Source organism: Rhipicephalus sanguineus, chromosome 9, assembly GCF_013339695.2.
Source record: "Rhipicephalus sanguineus isolate Rsan-2018 chromosome 9, BIME_Rsan_1.4, whole genome shotgun sequence".
NCBI classification, from domain to species: Eukaryota; Metazoa; Arthropoda; class Arachnida; order Ixodida; family Ixodidae; genus Rhipicephalus; species Rhipicephalus sanguineus.
Window position 1 is genome coordinate 6,288,114 of NC_051184.2, and position 19,427 is coordinate 6,307,540.

Below are 19,427 nucleotides of genomic sequence, written 5' to 3' on the forward strand. Positions count from 1 at the left end.
TAGGCTTTGCGTTAAATCGCGGAGGCCACGGTTAAGCAATGCTAAGGTTCCTTTATAAATATGGCAGTGTTTCGCGATAACAAACAGCATATAAAACAGGAAAGATTTACGCACAGAGACGGCAATATAAGGTTTCGACATCTAATTGTGAACGCCTGATACAAAACACAAATGTCATGCATGTTGAAAAAGCCTTGCAGCACCATCGCATATTCAGAACGAATCCGACAGAGACATTTTACAAATACGTGTCTGTACTCGTGTAGCTGGTCGACTTAAAGCTGGCTTCCCCACAACAAGAGGCTTCAAAGGGAGAAGCCCACTTCTGAAACTACACTCATTTTCGGCAGTGTTTACGCTGATTTCCAGAGCATACATAGTAAGCGTGGCAATGGTAAGCGTCATTTGAAGTGAATGACTGTCAAAGTCACATAAAGGGCAATGGCGAAAAACGGTAATTGGTCTTGGCCTGAACCAGAGTCCAGATGGAATCTGGAAAAAAAAAGCCTCGACAGCGCCAGGTGGCCAGGTGATGAGGGAATCGGAACGTTTTTGGAACGGAGAAAATAAACAACCAGAAGATGGCCTTCGCCTTCGGGTCGTCTTAGACGAATGCATAAGGGGCCCCGTGAGTTTTAAAGATTGTCATAGTGGCGGCAGCGATGCACAGGCTTGCATGCGTGAAGCGGTGGGAATACAACCCAACACAAAGCCGAAGAGACCCCGAGAGCTGTCACGAGAACATAAGCTAATTCAACGATAATAAAGCGCTAAATGTAGTAGTTAGACAAAGATTTATTATTTAATCAAAACAATGACCTGTAAGAAAGAAGAGCCCGAGCGAAACGCGCTAAAGCGCTTATTGCAACCAACAACTAGCGCCGCCCTGATTCATAGCGGCGAAACAGCCCTATTAGCCTTCTCCTTGCCGTGCAATCCTAATGTCGCAGTGGGATTGATAGTTTCGGTCGGCGTGTTTCGCACGTGTGTGCGGACTTTCTCGTGTGATTTAAGTTTTTCCGCAGTTGATATGCCACCGGCACGTAGCTTCGCAATGCTTCGCGAAGTGCATTACTGCGTTAGAATACTTCCCTCAGCGTCGAACAGGGTGATAGCGCGAAGGATGTCGTCATTCGTGTCCAATGGAGACAAGTCGGACGCGACGGAGTTAGATGAAGGTGAACAGACCAGAGGATGCGTGATACGCATTCTGCTGCTGGCCTTCGATTCACTAATACGATCAGCGTTTATTTCTATAAGGCAGATGACTAATGCTACATGAGAAATCTGTTTGTGACTTTGCGATGGGCATCAAGGAGGAATGCATTTGCGAAGTTGCTTTCACTCGCGTTGATTGAACGAACGTTAGTGGAGGCTGTTGGCTGTGTAGGTAAATCGTGACGTGATGTTTTTCAATGAAGGTCAGTTTAAGTGAGTACCCTGTCGCGTGTACTTGTTATTTAACTTCCAAACACGTACCGACTCTCGCAACTTGCTTTGCTAAACACAGACAGGCGGTAAGGAAAAGAATGACGCAGATGTGTTTTGGTTCCAGGAATAGTTTTGTGTCTACCACTTTCTTGGAGGATTGAGGGGAAAAGGCAGGGGCCTGGTCTTTACTATGAAAATTATGAACTAAATTAGAGCTTGAGAAGTTCATCAAGCAATGAACGCGACGTTTTACGGCTCGCAGTATTTTTGTAATGAAAGCTTATTCAGTAAATGTAGTCAAAATGACAGCATCAGTGCGCATGTGATAGTTTGCTTGCCTGGCATGGCTGACAACTTTACTTACAGCTGAAATGCAATTGCAGTGTCGTTTAAGCTCAGTAGTTATGTCAAGAGAACTCGTGCGTGAGTACTGTACATTTATTGTTATGCTGTCCTTTGCAGATCGGAAGTTTCGAAAGCTGGATCTCTACAGGCCAAAAGAAGCGCCCAAGCAAAAGAGGGCAGAAATCAAGTATGATGTAAGCTCATCTCTGCATTCATAACAGTGGATAAGTTGTTATTTCACAAACACGCACACACACGCACAGACTGCATTAAAGACAAGGAGAGCTGATAATTACATTGACACATCATTTGCTGTTCATTGCGTTGAACAGTCTCTGCTTATAATCTTTGATAACTCGGCCATGTGTATCTAGCAAATTCACACCAGTAAGCTTGTTTTCATTCCGCTTGCACTGAATGTAATGGAAGCACTGCACATTTTTGGGGGGTCGTGTTCTGCATCTTGTTTGCATTGGTTCATGTGCTTCAGCAAAGTGGTCACACTCGAAATTCATATAGAAATTAAATTGGACCACACATTTAAAATGCCGCATATAGTTTTCACGGGGGGCGTGTAAACTGATTTTCCTAAATATGTGCCACATTTTTAGTAACATCACAAATATTTATTCTGTCATTCACAAATTAAGGAACAGGCAGAAGTCTCTAATCATTGTAAGGTAGAGGAATACTGCTTCAGAGAATACATGTGCAATTCATTAGAGTTCAGTGTAAAAATTCCTTTTGAGAGTTCCACATAGTCCACACGTTCACTATGCCTCAAAGCATGATTGAAGTGTGCCACTTATTTGTGCAGAATAACTCAGTGCAAAAGCATATAAAACCCCAGAATGACAGTATTTGTACCAGATGAAGCTAGCCCATCTTTGCTAATAATTTTTCATTACACGCCTTCAGTAGTCGTGAGTTTTTAATAACTGACATAGTTGAGTGTTTGCAGTACTTCCATGCCACAGAGCATCTTCCAGTAGAGCAATGGCATAGACCTTTTGGGCTTAACTGTGGCTATAATAATTGCGTATACAAGGCATACGAGTATACGAGTGCACTGCTAGGCTTGAATGTAGCTAGAAAAAAAATTATGCGCAGCTTCAACTGAATTAACATCGCGAAGGTTGATTAAAAAGCCGAGCTGGTGGCATCAGTGCGCCTTTTGCTCCACTTTCGCCAACGTTCAGCATGCCCTTCTTCCTCTCTCACGAGCACCACCCGTGCTCGAGCACAACGCTGCCATTGGTTGACTACCTTTACCGGCACAGCCAATCACGCTCCTGCTCTCTCCACACCACCTGCTCTGCTTCCGCCATAGCTTCGTCCTTGCTCTCCTCCTCTCTACCAAACTTCACCCTCTCCACGTTGCTACCCTCTCTCTACCAGGCTCAAGTCACTACACTAGGCTTCCCTCTCACCTACTTAGCTTTATTCATGCTCTCCCTCTAGTCAGGCTTCACTCTCGCAGCTGGGCTAGAAGGTGTGGACGATGATCACCAGGGATTCACCTCGGCCTTAAACAACTTCACTGATGAAATTGCACATGCATGCACATGGCCCCTGCCGTTTATGTGCTCAGTTCATTTTTGGGAACAGGTTCCGCAACCACGAAGCGAGCGCATGCCCGTGGACCAAGACTGGACAAGCGTGTGGCCCACAGCTCAGTCCTTTCGTCCCTCAGTGGTGCCACTTCCGCTGCGCCAGGGCTATCGCGAGAAGGGGGCACCGCCGGGCAAGTATGCCAACCTGGAGCTCATGAAGGTGCCCAACTTCCTTCACCTGACTCCTGCTCACCTCGCCAAGCACGTCAAGGTCCTCCGGCGTGAGTAGGCTTCACCTCCACTCTGAAGCTTAGCGAGGTAACATTTTATATGCAGCAGGCAACAGTACAAACACTAAGCAGGCTTTTGAAACTATTCATAATGCAACTAAAGAATAAAGTGTCACTTATGAAGTGAGAAATATGTAACATGTACCAGGGGCGTAGCCAGAAATTTTTTCGGGAGGGTTCAACCATACTTTGTGTGTTCGTGCGTGCATTTGTATGTGTGCGTGTGTATATACGTAAGCAAAACTGAAAAATTTCAGGGGGGGGGGGTGTTGAACCTCCCAACTCCTCCCCCCCCTGGCTATGCCCCTGACATGTACAGAGTTCCAGCACTCACAGATGTATACCAGGGCGATGCCAGTGGAGGGGCATGAGGTAGGGGGGAGAGCTGCTGCCCCCCACTTTCCCCCATGCTCACTGAAATTCGTATTTCAATGTGAAGAGCACATCACAGCACATTACCCTCTCTTTGCACAGCATTCTGCACCCCATGGCCAGCTGGCTTGGAGACGGATGAAAAATGTGAGGAGCACTTTCCAGTGGAAGTTATTGACAGTGACTACTGCCATGCCAGCCCATCCATCAGAGACGCCAGATCCAGGATTGTTACACTGAGGGTACGACGAGACACTTATCTGTTATATCTTCACTCACGTTCACGTGCTTAGATTCCCTTAGTTTTCTTTATTTTTAAGCATTATATCAATTATGGCTCTTGGTGTTCTGTTATGCATTTGTATGGGAAATTTCCAGTGACATACAAACAGAGTAAAGTTGCAGTGATTTTAATTCACAGAATGGAAGTCACCATTTTTTCTGGTTAAGCTGACAAAGTAAGAAAGAATAGGCAAGCCAGAATAACATCTCTGGCTCACCAACTAGCTTGATTTCAAAACTTGCACACTGGAATTAAGAGATACTACATAGCATAGTACAATGACCATCTCAGCCCAGTCTCATCTGAGTGTATATTCTAGTGCATCAAACGGCATAAGCAACATGTCATGTGTATGCTCACTGAAATATGGCTTTCATCATATGCATTGCAAGAATATTTACTTGTGTACATGGTAAGCTTCTGTACGTTCCCTATGGACCTTCATTATAGCTGCTATGGATTTTCAGGTAAAATTGTCCGACTTGGAGCTCGACTACCATGCTAGGGATAAGCTTCTTCGGTTGGTTGGTGACCGCTACGACGCTGCTACAGACATCCTCACTATTGTCACTGACAGGTAGGTCATACCAGCGACAGCTTGATTTTTTTTTCTTTACTCTTTAACAATAAACTAATGGTGATTGAGCCATTGCAATGGGCCATTACCATTGCATCTGTTTCCCTCTACTGCCGTTATCGTCACAAACTGTTTTGCTGTGCTAATAGTCACATTCACACACTTTTCAACTTTTTAAAAATCTTACTGCACATAGACACAAGTGTGATGCACAAGTGTGATGCTTATGAAATTTATATACAGTGATTCGTGGATAATTGCAGTGCTAAAGTGCAGCAGCAAACCTGGCAACTATGAAGGCTGACAAGCTGCTAATTGTTTTTGGATTATATTTTCAATTAGAGATATTTTTTAACAACTTTGCTGCCACTGATTTGGCATACTTCAGTAACCTGCGTTAACAAATTCGTCTGAGGAGCATACTCCACTGCCTTAGGTACATTCACAGTCTCTTCTCATGTGCTTTTTTTTTGTCTTTTCTTACAATCTTGCCCTGCCCAGTCTTTGATACTTCAAAACCTCTTGTAACCGTAATGTAATTTTCACGAAACATGATGCGACATTCATAAAATGAACCCATATCTGTAAACTTAAATATTCAGGAGCGTTGGCAGGCATGCAGCTTGCCGTTCCAGAGCACTATTAGCGTAGCAACTAAGCTTTCCTGCAAGCATAATTGGACTCATGTGGCAATACTAAAACGCAACCAAATATCCGACCTGCTTATTTTTGTAATAAATTCCTAGAGCGGCCTCACACACTGCCTGAGTAGCACTGCCTGAATATACACTCTGAAATGACCAGTCAAATATGACGTAAGTTACATTTCACTTCGCATAATCTAAAACATTGCTGACTTTGTGTTTGGAGGCACCAAACTTCTTCATAAGCAGAGCTTAATTTACTATAGTATACTTGTGCAGATGACGAACACACTCAAATATACCGTAGGCAGTCTCAGATTTTAAGTGCATTGCCAGTATGCATCAGGTCTACAAGCGAGGACATGCAGCTGCATACATTTTACAAATTTGCTGTGCTGTTATGCTGTACTAAGCTTGTCATGGCATAGTGAATTGTGGTATGTAATACATGCTGCACGGCCGTGTGTATAGTACTAGTGTGTGTATGCCAACACAACTGTTTCTATTTGACTTGTGTCCCATGTGTCGTAGGTGTCCGTTGAAGAAGCAGAACTACGACTATGCCCATTACCTTCTCACCGCTGTGTACCACGAATCTTGGGTGAGTGTGTACTTTGTGACTTGTCATATTCATATGCTCTAAATGGATTTCTGGCTGGTCCGCAAGCAACTATGACAGGGAAAATTTACAGCCACCCTATTGTACCACTAAACTACAAGGAAATCCATACAGATTTCTCAGAAAGAAAGCATCTTAGTTTAGTTGACAAAAAATTTGTCTTGGTACGGGGATCGAACCTGGGACCAACGCCTTTCCGGGGCGCTCGCTCCACCAATTCAGGATGCCATTTGCTAATCAGGATGTTAGCAAATGGCAGCGCAAGGGCGAATTAATTGATGACTCGAAGCACATCGACACTGAATATTGCAGAACTGATTTCTAATATTAGGCTTATAACCGTTCATAAATTTCCAGGTTAGCCGTGAATGCAGTAGCGACATCTTGAAATGCTTTGTTGAACTACGAAATGTTCAAAAAGTTTTTCTGTGGCATGAGTGTTATTGCCTGTTACTGTCGTCGAGTGCAAATCATAAAATAACTGCATGTTAACAGTTATGCCACTACTAATCAACAGTTAAGTTGAATATGTACGTAGATCAATGCAGTGCTATGTGTTCCCTCTGGTTAAATAAGACTTGCATCACAAAATGTTGCTACTGCACATTTTTTCGATAACTTGGCTATTCCTTAAACAACAATACACTTTCAAACAAGCTAAAATTCTAGTGTTATAAGCTGTTTTAACACATGGTAGACATAAACAACACTCTTTGCATGCAGTCATTATGCTTACTGACAGCATTGCCACTGCATCTATTAAGGAAGTCACTCTTGTGCCTGACTCAAGCAGGTGTGCTTGCAGAAGGCTTTCCTGAGGTCATGTTTCAACTCATTTATGCAATGCCAGTTTGCCTTTTACATCTAGAATAATCGCTTTGCTTTTGTAACTGCCAAAGTGGAGGCATGGCTTTCTTTTAATGTTTGCACGAGCATAGCAGCAGCATCAGCATAAGGTGTCATGGTACTATTGAAAGTACACTCTTGGTGAAGCTTGGTGTAAAATTGATCTCTAAAGTGATGTTTCTATACATTTTTGTGCACGCAAAGTAACAATGCGACAGTGTCTAGTGCCTTCAGATGCGAGGTTGCTTTGGATGTCACTTCCCTATCATTTTCTTAATTATGAGAGGAAGAAATGTGACACAAATCCAACGCAAATCTGAAGGCCCAGCTGTGAAGCTGTTCGAGTACTATTCCAAGCATTCACAAGCTGTGAAGTGTGAAATGTCTAACAAGGACCCTGATGCTCATACCAGAGACTATGTTTGTTGTGTGCGTGAGACTATAGCTCAAAAGTTCAGTCTTTTGCAAACACAGAAAACAGAGCCATGGGAAGCAGACAAGGCCGAGTCTGACATGGAGTGCTACTTGTGGGAGAAGAGCCGGTCAGAAGCCAATGCGGTCGGTTTTGTCAAACGTATGCAGCAGTCACTGGCTGGTCAGGTAAGGCTGCATGCGCAATTAACCAGAGCAAGCAACTATAATGTGTTACTTGTCATGTGTAGCAGCAAAACAGTGTGGGAGTACTCTCACCCCCTGTAAAGTCATTTTTACCTCATGGTGCGCACGCATCCGTCGGATTAGTTGTTGTTAGCTTAAACACTGCCGAGCGAGAGGTGGAGCAGTGGCGCCAGAAGCGCCGCCTGGCGGGAGCGAGGCTGCGCAGGTGCGTGAAAAAGAGCACTTTTTCTTTGTTTGGGGGCCTTGTTGTAATTGGCAATGGACAGCTGTTGGAGAGGTCCGTGGGTGTGATACTGCAGCTCGTTTCCGCGGGCTCCCTTGGGGAGTCTAACATTGGCGACGCCGTGTTCGTGTTACATTATATGTTTATGAAGGAAAGCAGATGATTTTTCAAGGGCTCGTTTATCTTTGTTAGACACAATATTAATGAGAACTAACAGACAATAACGCCAAGGAAAGTACAGGGGGTGTTATCTGTAGTATTTAGAACATAAATGTGAAGAAAGTAAAGTGGACGAAAAGATGACTTGCCACCGGCCGGGACCGAACCTGCGACCTTCGAATAACGCGTCCGATGCTCTACCACTGAGCTACGGCGGCGGTCATCCTCCCGTCCACTTTCTGGGGTATATATGATGATTTAAACCTAGGAGTGTTAGTCAGCGCCAATCGCAGCCATGGCGGCGAGTGTGGAACACTCTTTTTTGCCTGTTGGCGTCACGTAGCACGTGATCTTTTTACGAGTTGGCAGCTGACCAATAATCCCTCGCATACTACCTGAAGGCCTTAAGTCTGCCAGGACGAGACCCTCGCTATGAATGAAGGAAAGGCTGCGATTGGCTGCGATTGCGTCACGGCTGCGATTGGCGCTGACTAACACTCCTAGGTTTAAATCATCATATATACCCCAGAAAGTGGACGGGAGGATGACCGCCGCCGTAGCTCAGTGGTAGAGCATCGGACGCGTTATTCGAAGGTCGCAGGTTCGGTCCCTGCCGGCGGCAAGTCATCTTTTCGTCCACTTTACTTTCTTCACAGTTATGTTCTAAATACTACAGATAACACCCCCTGTACTTTCCTTGGCGTTATTGTCTGTTAGTTCTCATTAATATTATATGTTTATGTTTTTTTGTGTGTGTGTGTTGTATTAGCATTTTATTTGGGTTATTGGGCATGTTACTACTAGTTGCGTTTTAGATTCATTCAGCAGGCGAGCTCACCGTTATGTAAAAGCAATTAATAAATATCCATGTGTTCATTTGCTTGACGCCGTGACCAGGGGTGTAGCCAAGGGGGGGTTCAAACCCCCCCGAAATTTTTCAATTTTGCTTGCGCATATATACACGCACACATACAAATGCACGCACGAACATACATAAAGTATGGTTGAACCCCCCCCGAAAAAAATTTCTCGCTATGCCCCTGGCCGTGACTTTGTCCGTGCGTTCCATGAGCACGGCTCTTTCCTTCGACCCCACAACAGTAGGAACTTATTTCCACATTCCCATGCTCCTTTTACTGTTAAACCTCTTTTAACACTTGGTGCAAAACTACTACCACATCCTTGCGTATCTCATCCGCGCTTATCCTTTCGTATCTTTCTATGTGCCAGTCTGTTTAGCTTAAAGTTTCAACATGTGTGTAAATGCTTCACGCGTGCATCAGAACTGTGTTTCTGCCTCGCAGGAAGAGATCACCCTCCCCCACGTTCAGCATCTGCCGCCAGATTTCTCAGATGACGACGTCAAGGGTGTCGCTCAAGTGAAGGACTATGCAGAGGCCGTGTGTGAGATTCACAATGAAGGAGAAAGCCTGCAATCGTGGGACAAGTACAAGCGCTCCGTGTGTTCGCTGTTAGGCCTAAAGCACAGTGAGCTCAGTCCACTGGCCGGAGAAGTGCATGCATCGTGAGCTGTGCGTGTTGGACATCGCTATTAGATGTGGCTGCAATACTTTTAAGTGGCATTGTAAAGGAGCTGCACTGTAAAAGAGACTGTGCCCGGTATCCTAAGTCTGCTCACAAAACTGCGTGAGCAGTGCCATCACTGTTGTTTGTCACTGTAGAATAATAAAATATCCTGAGTTGTTACGTAGCATGTTGTGAAGGGATGACTGGCTTTCTTTAAACACTTATGCAAAGGTGTACCGACACGCCATTTTTAACTTCTCATTTTTTGTGTTGAATGAAGTCCTCGAGGCTTCCTAAATACTCTACGATAATAACTTTGCAACAAATCAGATTTGGTGCATGTGTACGGTAGTTATTTCGGAGCAGAACACTCTGATGTTGGCACTCACTCCAGCTCATTCGGTAGTCTGTTATATCGCTGCTCACTACATGGCCATGTGTGGCAGTAAAACTTCCTGACATGCAGCAATAATGCACTGTAGGATGACATTGCATTTAAAAAAATTATTAACACGAGTACTGCGCGAGTTTGTTTGAGGGACACTGAGTGAGGGACACTGAGTGAGGGACGCTCGATGAAATTGCATTTTAGATAATTATAAACACGAGTACTGCGCGAGTTTGAGGGACACTGAAGCAAAAACAACTTATCTTCTACAAGAAAATTCTCACTTCACTAAACTGGAAAGCAGCACACTTGTTTCGAGAGAATGCTTGGAAAGCCAGAAGATGCGCAAAAAGAGGACATTGCAAAGAAGAAGAGTGCGAAGCGATGTACAAAGAAGATGCCTTGTGGCGACACTGCCTCGTGGTTCCCGCACGTGCTCGCTGCGACGTCACAGATTTTTGTGGCGCCTACTGGTGCCTACGTCATTGCCGCTCAAAATGGGCACCATTGTGCTGCAATACAGCCACAGACGACTTAGCAGGTTTCATGGATTAAAAAAAGAAAATGAAAGATAGATGCGTGACGTCGCACTGGCTTTCGGGTGCCGTAGTTTCGGCGCGAAATTCAAAAATAAGCTTTTGACATTGGTTATTTTTTCTTAAAGAAAACGAACCCGTGATGGCTAGAAAATAACAATTCATAAGTCCAGACTGATTTGACGTTTCCCTTTAGCGTCTCTTTCAGGTTATGTTTGTAGCACCAGCCGCAATCGCCGCGCAAATGGCATGAACGACGAGACCAGATCTTAGATAGCAAAGCGGGTAATCAGTAACTAGAAACTAGAACATTACTTCAATCCAGAATCACTGCAAAGAAGTACATTATTTTTGCTTAAGTTTAGACAGCTTTGAGCTGCATTCGAAAAAGCGAAAGTAGAAATATTGCATCCGATCGTGTGTCGCCGATGCCGCGACTAGTGTACTCATTGGATCAACGACGCAACGTTAAAAAGCATATAAATGAAGCGCGCATAAGATAACTTTTAACTGCACCCTGAGTAATTGTGTCGTTACTTTCACGCAAGTGCCAGTGGCGCGCAAGAACTCTTCAAAGTGGCGGTGAATAAAACTTGTCCAGGCAACAAGGGCGACCGTCATGGCCGCGCCCTGCTGAACATGGCTGCTGAATGCAAAATTCTTGTCTGACAATCTTACATAGTTTTCGTGGCCAGTAGCCCTGCCCCAGGCGGTGGCACGGGTGATGTGAATGTCACCGAGTCGCGCAGGCGTGAAATGTTGTAAACGAAACTTAATGGAACCGAGATGAGGTAAGTATAAACCGCAGATCTCTATTTTAGCTTGCAGCATTTAGCGAGTCATAGGAATCTAGCAGAGTTTGTACTGGCGCTAAATCTCACACGCTTCCCGAAAAACAGTTTCCAGCAAGTAGCAAACTCACTCGCTCGAACAAAGGCTGGAGCGCGAAATGCTTGATCAGATGTTTCGGACACGAACCAAGCTTTCGCAAGCTGACACCATGGAGTCCTGGCTAAAAAAAAATAAAAAAAGAACAATCATTCCCGAATCCATACGGTAAGGTGCGAATTTGTCCGAATGTTATGTTAGTATCACGCAAGCGCATTTGCGTTTCGATAACGAATTCCAGTGCGTCCTTCTAGGAGAAATCGCTTGATGACTGTGTCCGCGTATATGAAACTTCTCATTGTCTAGCACTCGATAACCTCGAATCGAAAGCTTTTGGTTCACGGTTCTCGTTTCAGTTAATGCGAGTTTTAACTCGTTTATGTTAATTTGAAGCACCTGGATCATAACAGGAAAACAATGTCAATCTATTTTGCATAAAAAATTGTTTTCTGTTCTTGGTGACACACGCTAGCCACGAAAACAAACAAACGTTTCAGAGACGCATAACAATCTTGCAACTAATAAATTGAAGACAGAAAATCTATACATAGTCGAATTCTAGAGCAATTTGCATGCTTTTCATCTGAGCAGGTTGACACTGCAGTGTGTAGGAGCTACCACAAAATACAAATTCCTAAATTTTAAGAGTCGTTTTAGCTTCTTTTAAACATATACGAAATATATGTAAAAATCGCATAAATTATTATATATATATATATATATATATATATATATATATATATATATATATATATATAATTAATGCGATTCGATAATGCGATATTGCGAATAGGATGTCTTGAGCTAGTGCAACAGTTCTCACATCGCAACGTATCTAGCTAGTAGCTAAGTTTGCTGTGTTCTCTGTTCATTTGTACAACTGCATATCGCCACTGAAGTGCACTCCACAGTTCTGACAGCACATTTCAGTGGAATGCCAAAATATTCGACCCACCAGAACTGTGGGGCACATCGACCGTGCAAACACTCTGGAGTTCAACAATGATGAAAGCGTTAACTGGTCGGCAGTGAAGATAAGCACGATACATTGAGAGCATTGGTGGGGAAAGAAATGCAGAGAAGAGATGGAGGGTGGAATTGGCATAGGCATGAGTAACTTTACAAAGTAAAGATGAAAAATTCGTGAACATGGGGTGTCACTGGAGCCAATGTTTCGACAAGCAGTCTTGTCTTCTTCAAGGCTGCAAATGCAACCCTTCTACCCTTTTGTTGCAAATCCCGCACCACTGCCCCACTTTTTCTTTTTTTTAACTGACTGTTTCCTTTTGACTAACCTGATTTGGCATGCCAGTTCCTCCTCCTCCTCAGTTGCAGCCTCAAGACTGCTTGTTGAAACATTGGCTCCAGCGACACCCCGTATTAAAAATTTTTTTCCTCTCTTCAAGCTTCCACCTTCCCCTAAACTTCTGTCTTTTTTGGATTTACAAAGTAAAGCAGTATGGTAACACATAACTAGCTGTGACTATTTACTGACGTTTGACCACAAGGGGGATGCCATTAACTATCACTGATCAGCAGCATTGTATCTTGACAATGTCCTGCAGTTGCAGCTGGCGGAGGGTTGTGCCAACACCGCGCGCCCTCACCCTCTTTCTGGTACTGGTTGGCTTTGGGCTGGTGCTGTTCATCTACCTGCCACGATCATTCGAGGAACGCCTGGTCCGATCACCGCGCCGAAGAATTCCAGTGCTGCTAGCCTACGAAGGTGAAGCCGAGGTGCACACATTCTTCTGCGACACCCACACGACGCAGTGCCCACGCATCGAGTTCACGCCGGCTTCCGGGTGGCAGGGAGGGATCCCGGGTGTACCCGACCTGCACCTGCTCTCTGCGCACTACGACACTCGCGTATGGGTGCACGGCGGGAAGAATCGGCATTATGTCAGGCTACTCGGTGTCATCAAATCGGAGGATGCAGACTCCCTCCGCTTCTTCTGTCAGATGTGGTGAGCACTTTTTTAGTGGTCGCGTAACAGACTTTGTTGAGCACGTTAACAGACTTTGTTGAGCACGTTGAGCAAGTACAGACCCTAAGTGTTTGATGTAGTGGACCTCTTTATTAAATATAGCAGCATAATACGATTTCCCAGCATTAGATGCCTATCAGTGGTACATCACTTAATTTTGTACGTAGTTTCACTCCATGCTTGGTGGTAGTGAAATTCTCATTTTGAGGCTTTTTTTGATGGCTATCTAACATGTTCAGAAATAGGCAAGGAGAATATGAGGAAGTGTACACTCATTTTTCATTAATTACAACCATTTCATGAAACAAAGAATGAACCCAGAAAAGGAATGGTGGACATTATTATGTTTCATCAGAATGTAGATATGGTAAGAAAGATTAAAGTAGCCAGAAAGACAACTTGCTGCTAGCAAAAACCAAACCCAGATTTTCCGCATGTGCTGTGCTTTGTCATTGCACTACTTCAATGGCCATCCACCTTTCTTGGATATTTGCACATAACTATAACTTATTATGAAAGCGTTACGAAAGAAGGGGTATTGATTGAGAGCTCATTTCTTTTTGTTATACACAGCCTAATGAAACCTACAGACAATGAAGGTAAGGAAGCTATATGGGACATTACATGCATGTTTTAACTGTAGCATAGTAATTACAACATAAATGGCAAGGAATTAAAGTGGATGAAAAAATCAACTTGCAGCAGGTAAGGACTTAACCTAGAACCTTCGGATAACGCATCCGATGCTTTACCAATTGAGCTACAGCGGCAGTCGCTTGCCCGTCCGCTTTATTGTGTAATCCTGGAAATGTTAGCCTGTGCATTACATCACAAGTGGTGAGATTTGTCTTGTAGCCATGGTGGTGCGTTCAGGTGAATGCCACTTTCGTGCCGGTGATTGGTGTGCAGGTACCAAGAACTGCCGCATCCCATAGTCGTGGAATCGGATCGCACCGAGATATGGCTACCAGCATGGGACGGGCGTTCCCCGCCTGGCCGCTACTACCGACCTTTCATCTTCTCCTGTCCCGTGCCATTTAACGTCTCTAGTCCTCTCAACAGTGGTCCCGCCAACGTGTCGCTCGTTGCTGAACCGTGTGCCTGTCCTCCCAATTCTCTAGCTCTCTCGAAGACTCCCGAGAAAGACCCAAAACGTGGGATTGCGGTGTGTGTTAAGGGGCTGGACTTCCCCGAAGACATCTCTGCCCGCCTGGTGGAATGGCTCGAACTCCAGTTCCTCCTAGGTGCCGACACGGTGTTCTTCTACATCTTCCAGGTAATGCTTAGGGTAGTCTTAAAAACAACCACTGAAATTAGAAAGCACAAGTGTGTTATTCTCTCCTTGTGTTTCCCATCTTTTCCGCACAATTTGCAATGCAGCAGCCTGTTCACGTGACGTCATGAGGAAGTAAGCTCTTGATTGGTCCATATACGAGGGATATCAGTTGTGAATTGTCTCCCACCCTGCTTTGTTGTTCAGTCGCACGCTCGTCCTGCCTTGTATCGCATGACAATCGTGTGCAATCAACTGATTTCACTTCGGTTTGTGCGTTTTCGACTGTGCAAGCGGAGATAACAGCATGTATCCGAAAAGCGTGAAATCCTGATAGGCTCATCGGCCAGTGCTGACTTGTCCACGTGTTTTATGAAGAAATAAGTGGTGAGGAGGAGATAGTGCCTGTAAGAAGGGTAGTGAAGGCACGGAAGAAACCACTCTCTGGAGTGGTTTAGGGGTCCTTTAAGAGTTTACTGGTGGCTCAGGACTGCTTGGTTCAAGCATGTAGCATCAAAATTATAGGAATGAAGCATTGGTCACGAACACTGCTGTTGGCTTTCCATTTGTGGAGGATTTTGCATTTTGGGTCATGTGCCATGGTTTTGTAAAAGTTCGGTACCTTCACAAAAGATTTGCCCGGTAAACATTGGAAGCTAATAATGCATAACTTGTGTATAATAGAAGAGGATGAGATAAGCATAGCGACATAATATACAGAAGGATTCACAAAAGCTTTGGTTAGAAAGGTACCCCTTGTACGAATGTACAACAAATCAGGTTAATGCGAACACAACTAATAAGTAAAGTTGTTACCATGTGCTATCGCCATCAAGAGAATCTAAACATACTATAACTCAGGTATAATTATTGACAAATAAGGTGCACAAACCATAATAAATGGCATCACACATCATTAGTTGAATAACTATAGCTTCATGTTGGTCACATTGATATTTAGTTCTCCTATATTTTGTACACAAGTTTTCAAGAGTGGTAAAATCCACATTTGCAGCTGTCAACACCTAATGTATGACAGCCACAGTGTAGCTAAAGTAGCAGAAATTCTGCCTCTATATATGCTTTTGAATTATCGCTAGCTCAAGAATACAACCTTTTTGCAAAGTCAACAATCTCAAACATTAGAGTTCCATATAGAGTCTGTTCATGTAAGTTGTGTCTGTTTTGATTGTTTCCAACAGCTTTCATTAAAAACTAGTTATCGTTTTCACTACATAATTTAAAAGCTATAAAACTGCCATTTCAAACCCACAGTATGATGCAACGATTAACTAAGCATCAACAGAAAATACTGTAATCACTGTTGAGTATTTTTTGTGATATTCCTGTAGCCGCCTTGCGATGTAGTCAAATTAATACGCAATCCAAATTTTCATGGATCTAAGCATTTGAAAGATAATGGCAAATTCGACTCGCAGGTTCATCCCAAGGTGGACCTCATCTTGCGTTACTACCGCCGGTTTCGTCGGGTCCAATTCGAAAGAATCCAACTGCCGGGTTTGGATGAGCCGCACATTCCAGCCAAGCGGAGGCAGTACCTCACCAACAACACGTGGCAGAAGCGCCGGCACGAACTGGTCCCTTACAATGACTGCTATTACCGGCACATCCCAACCCACGAGTTCGTTCTTCTCGTCGACATCGACGAAGTCATTCTGCCGCGCCGGCACTCAACGTGGCAGGAGCTGCTCAACGACATCGTCTCCACAAAGCCTAAAATGCTGGCGACGTACGCCTCCCTGGCTGTGCCCAACGTCTACTTCTTCGACCACTTTGAGCGTGAGAAAAGCTGGTCTTGGTTTCTCAGCCGAGTTACGCGGTCGGCCAACTTCACTCGACCCGGGTTTGCGGTTAAGAGTTTCTTCACCACAAACTCCTCCCTGGCCGTGTTTAACCATTACACTCTTGTGCCACTCTATGGGAAGCTCCAGCGAACTGTCCTGTTAAGCAAGGAGGACGTGCAGCTAAACCACTACAGGGCTAAGTGTCCTGCCGAAATGGAAGCCCTTTGTAAGGACGACTACTTCCGTTTCACAGTGAAGGATAAGACATTGTGGAAGTTCGAGAGCAAGTTTTTTAGTAAAGTAAAGGAAACGAAGGAAGGTCTGAGAACAAAGTTTCTTGTTCATGTTGGAAAGGAGGGCACCAGTTGATGCCGTCGGAAAGTACCGGATAGCTCAATTTCTGCAAACCAGAAGTGGCATAATTAAGCGTTCTACACAAAAGCCAAATACAGGCCGAGTTACATTGCACTTTCACATAGAAAGCTTTCGCTCACAAGACTGCTAGCAAAGGTTATGTAAGGAACCTAAAACAGCAGGAAAAGCGAATTCATGCCTCAAGTTACTGTATTGTACCCATATTACCAATAGTGTAAACAAATGCTCCATGAAGAATGTGAAATACCAGAGGTATAATTAGGCTAGGTCAATGACAAGTTTTTGTTGTTTAAAGGCCAACAGCGATGAAATTTCAGGAAAGCTTAAGGGCTGGTAAATGTCCCAACATCCTCATGGTCAGCGGATATGACACACATCCCGGGTCATAGCCTCCAATACGTTTAGTGGTGCAGCGCAAATTCCTTGCAATCTCAGAGGTCATGTCGAAGAGTCAGCCACACTGGCTGGCTGTATTCTTTACAGTTCTGCTTGTTTTAAGAGATAGTGAATATTTGCTAGCATTTTGTTATCCATCCACTCAAACTTCGAATGTACAGTTACACACAGGGGCCGTTTTGAACCTACAAATCCCGAACTCGCCTGTTTATGCATTCCGAAATTTTCTTGCAGTGAGCCTTTAAGAAAAAATGGATGTTTTGCTTTTGTAATTATTCTCAGTGCATCGTATCATTTGTGTTGCATTTGAAGAATTGTGCACAGCACTTCACCCAATCAGGCCACACAACATTTTTTTTGTGTGTGTAGTGCAGGCTTTTTGTGATAGTGGATTGCTGAACACGATAGTCCTGGTGCAGCTAAAAACTTGAGGTAGTGAAGAGACAACAGAAGGCTGCATTTCTCAAACTTTTATATACACCCTCCATTTATGATATTTTAGTCATGACAATGAGCTTAGTCCTTAGTTTCATTTCCGTAGGTGCTTAGTTTCATTTTTGTAGGTGGCAAGTTTGAGTACTCCATGCATGTGAGAATGGAAGTTTGTAAGAAAGAATTCATAATCACTATATAACACTAGCATGCAGAATTTGGGAAAAAAAAAATAAAGGATTTGCCGCCAGTACTTGCCTTAACATGCAGAAAGAAATGTAAAGAGAGTCCTCCATAAGGCAAACATCACTCCAATTCTAAAAACACTAGTTACAATCAAATCCTAAGACTCACAATAGTAAAATGCCAAGCTTTCAGGTATTTTTCTTTTTTTTCTTCTTTTGCATAAAACTAGCTGTGCAATGGGAGCTACACTCTCCCTGCACGTTCAGTCAGGAAAATCACAGTTGCGCTCGAGACAGAGCGTTAGCTTCATGCCATAGCGGTGGGTCCAAGCCTCAATTGAGACAGGAGTTTATCAGTCATTGCAGTGTCCAGCACTCTGTGCTCATGTTTGTACAGCTTCACTCACTGGCAGCTCATGAGGCATTCTACCCTCCTGTCATGCCTAGGAACCCCTGTCTTTTTTAGCATGACTGAATTGTTTAGATGCTGTATATCTTTGACGAGATCTACAGTGGCTGAAAGGTATGTCTTGGAGTGAATGTTTTGACAGGGGACTTCGTCTTGGTCAGGCCAATGCAACCAACCCAATTAGCTCGTTTGCACTTGATATCTAGATGGTCCCTCATCCATGTCCATTCAAGTTTCTAGAGTCGACAAGTCCCCTTGTCAAAGTATTGGCTAGAGACATCCCTACGCCTTTTTCTTCTCCATCCTACGTCATGTTAAAGAATGTAAAGTTACTTGTGGACATCAGCAGAGCCATTTTGGTAATTTAATACAATCTCAGTGTTCTTTCAGGATCTGAAATTCAAACCAGTGATTTTTTTTTTACTACAACCATCCGAGTGATACGACGAACAAAGTCAATCTGACGTGTGCCATTATCTGCTTGTGCTAGCAGAAATGATTTTTTTGATGAACTTTTTCATTGTTTCGTCATAATGTAGTGGATGCCCTGGGCAGCTGTTTTAACTCTCCTTTACAATGAAAATATTTTTACCGGTGGCCATGGAGCCCTAAACAGTGCCTTACCAACGTAGAGGAGCTGTGTTGATACCAGTGTTTTTGTAGGAAATGAGTGTAGATCTGTAACCATGTCCAATGTCATGATGCCTGTTGTATCCATTTATACTTGGCCATGTTTGATCTTTTGTTACTTTTTTTAACGGCATGCCTTTTCATGCTTGTGTGTATCTCGTCGTAAATGAATCTCACACGCGTAGTTGCCTTTTAGTGCACTTTTAGCAAGAAAGATTTGTGTTGTCTTTCTCGGTTTTTGTTCAGACAACCATTGTATGTGAAAATTGATGCAGCTTTTAAAATACATCTACGTGTTTACACTTTTGTCATTCCTGTGTCGTTTTAATGCTCACTTGAAGCCGATCTAGAATGTTACTGCAGCACCAACTATCCACTTGGTGGTGTAAACATCAGTTAGTGTTGCAGTAAAAATTCTTTCTCCACTGCTGCGTTACTTTAGATTGAACTTAAGAAATCAGTATCGGGCATGATGGTGGTATTAATCAGTTGCCAGAAACATTGAATTTTAAGGTGAAAGCCTTGGGTGCCTCATCAAATGCAAAAAGTGACCATCCGCGTCAGCGGCGTCAACACAAGTGATGCAAAAAATCATCATCATATGATGATGTCACCCTATAATGTCACAGGACGCT

At 43.8% G+C, this 19,427-nt stretch overlaps 2 protein-coding genes across 2 annotated transcripts; both read left to right on the top strand.

The window, feature by feature from the left end:
* The first annotated feature begins 955 nt into the window (after positions 1 to 955).
* LOC119404508 (28S ribosomal protein S35, mitochondrial) lies at positions 956 to 9,668 on the top strand. Its single transcript, XM_037671032.2, has 8 exons — positions 956 to 1,178; positions 1,894 to 1,970; positions 3,385 to 3,610; positions 4,094 to 4,233; positions 4,742 to 4,851; positions 6,027 to 6,096; positions 7,435 to 7,560; positions 9,265 to 9,668. Exons 1-8 carry the CDS (start codon positions 1,031 to 1,033, stop codon positions 9,487 to 9,489), a joined length of 1,122 nt encoding a protein of 373 aa, XP_037526960.1. The 5' UTR covers positions 956 to 1,030; the 3' UTR covers positions 9,490 to 9,668.
* Positions 9,669 to 11,053: 1,385 nt separating this feature from the next.
* Positions 11,054 to 19,103, top strand: LOC119404507 (uncharacterized). Its single transcript, XM_037671031.2, has 4 exons — positions 11,054 to 11,202; positions 12,865 to 13,266; positions 14,197 to 14,563; positions 16,000 to 19,103. Exons 1-4 carry the CDS (start codon positions 11,198 to 11,200, stop codon positions 16,732 to 16,734), a joined length of 1,509 nt encoding a protein of 502 aa, XP_037526959.1. The 5' UTR covers positions 11,054 to 11,197; the 3' UTR covers positions 16,735 to 19,103.
* Positions 19,104 to 19,427: the final 324 nt, after the last annotated feature.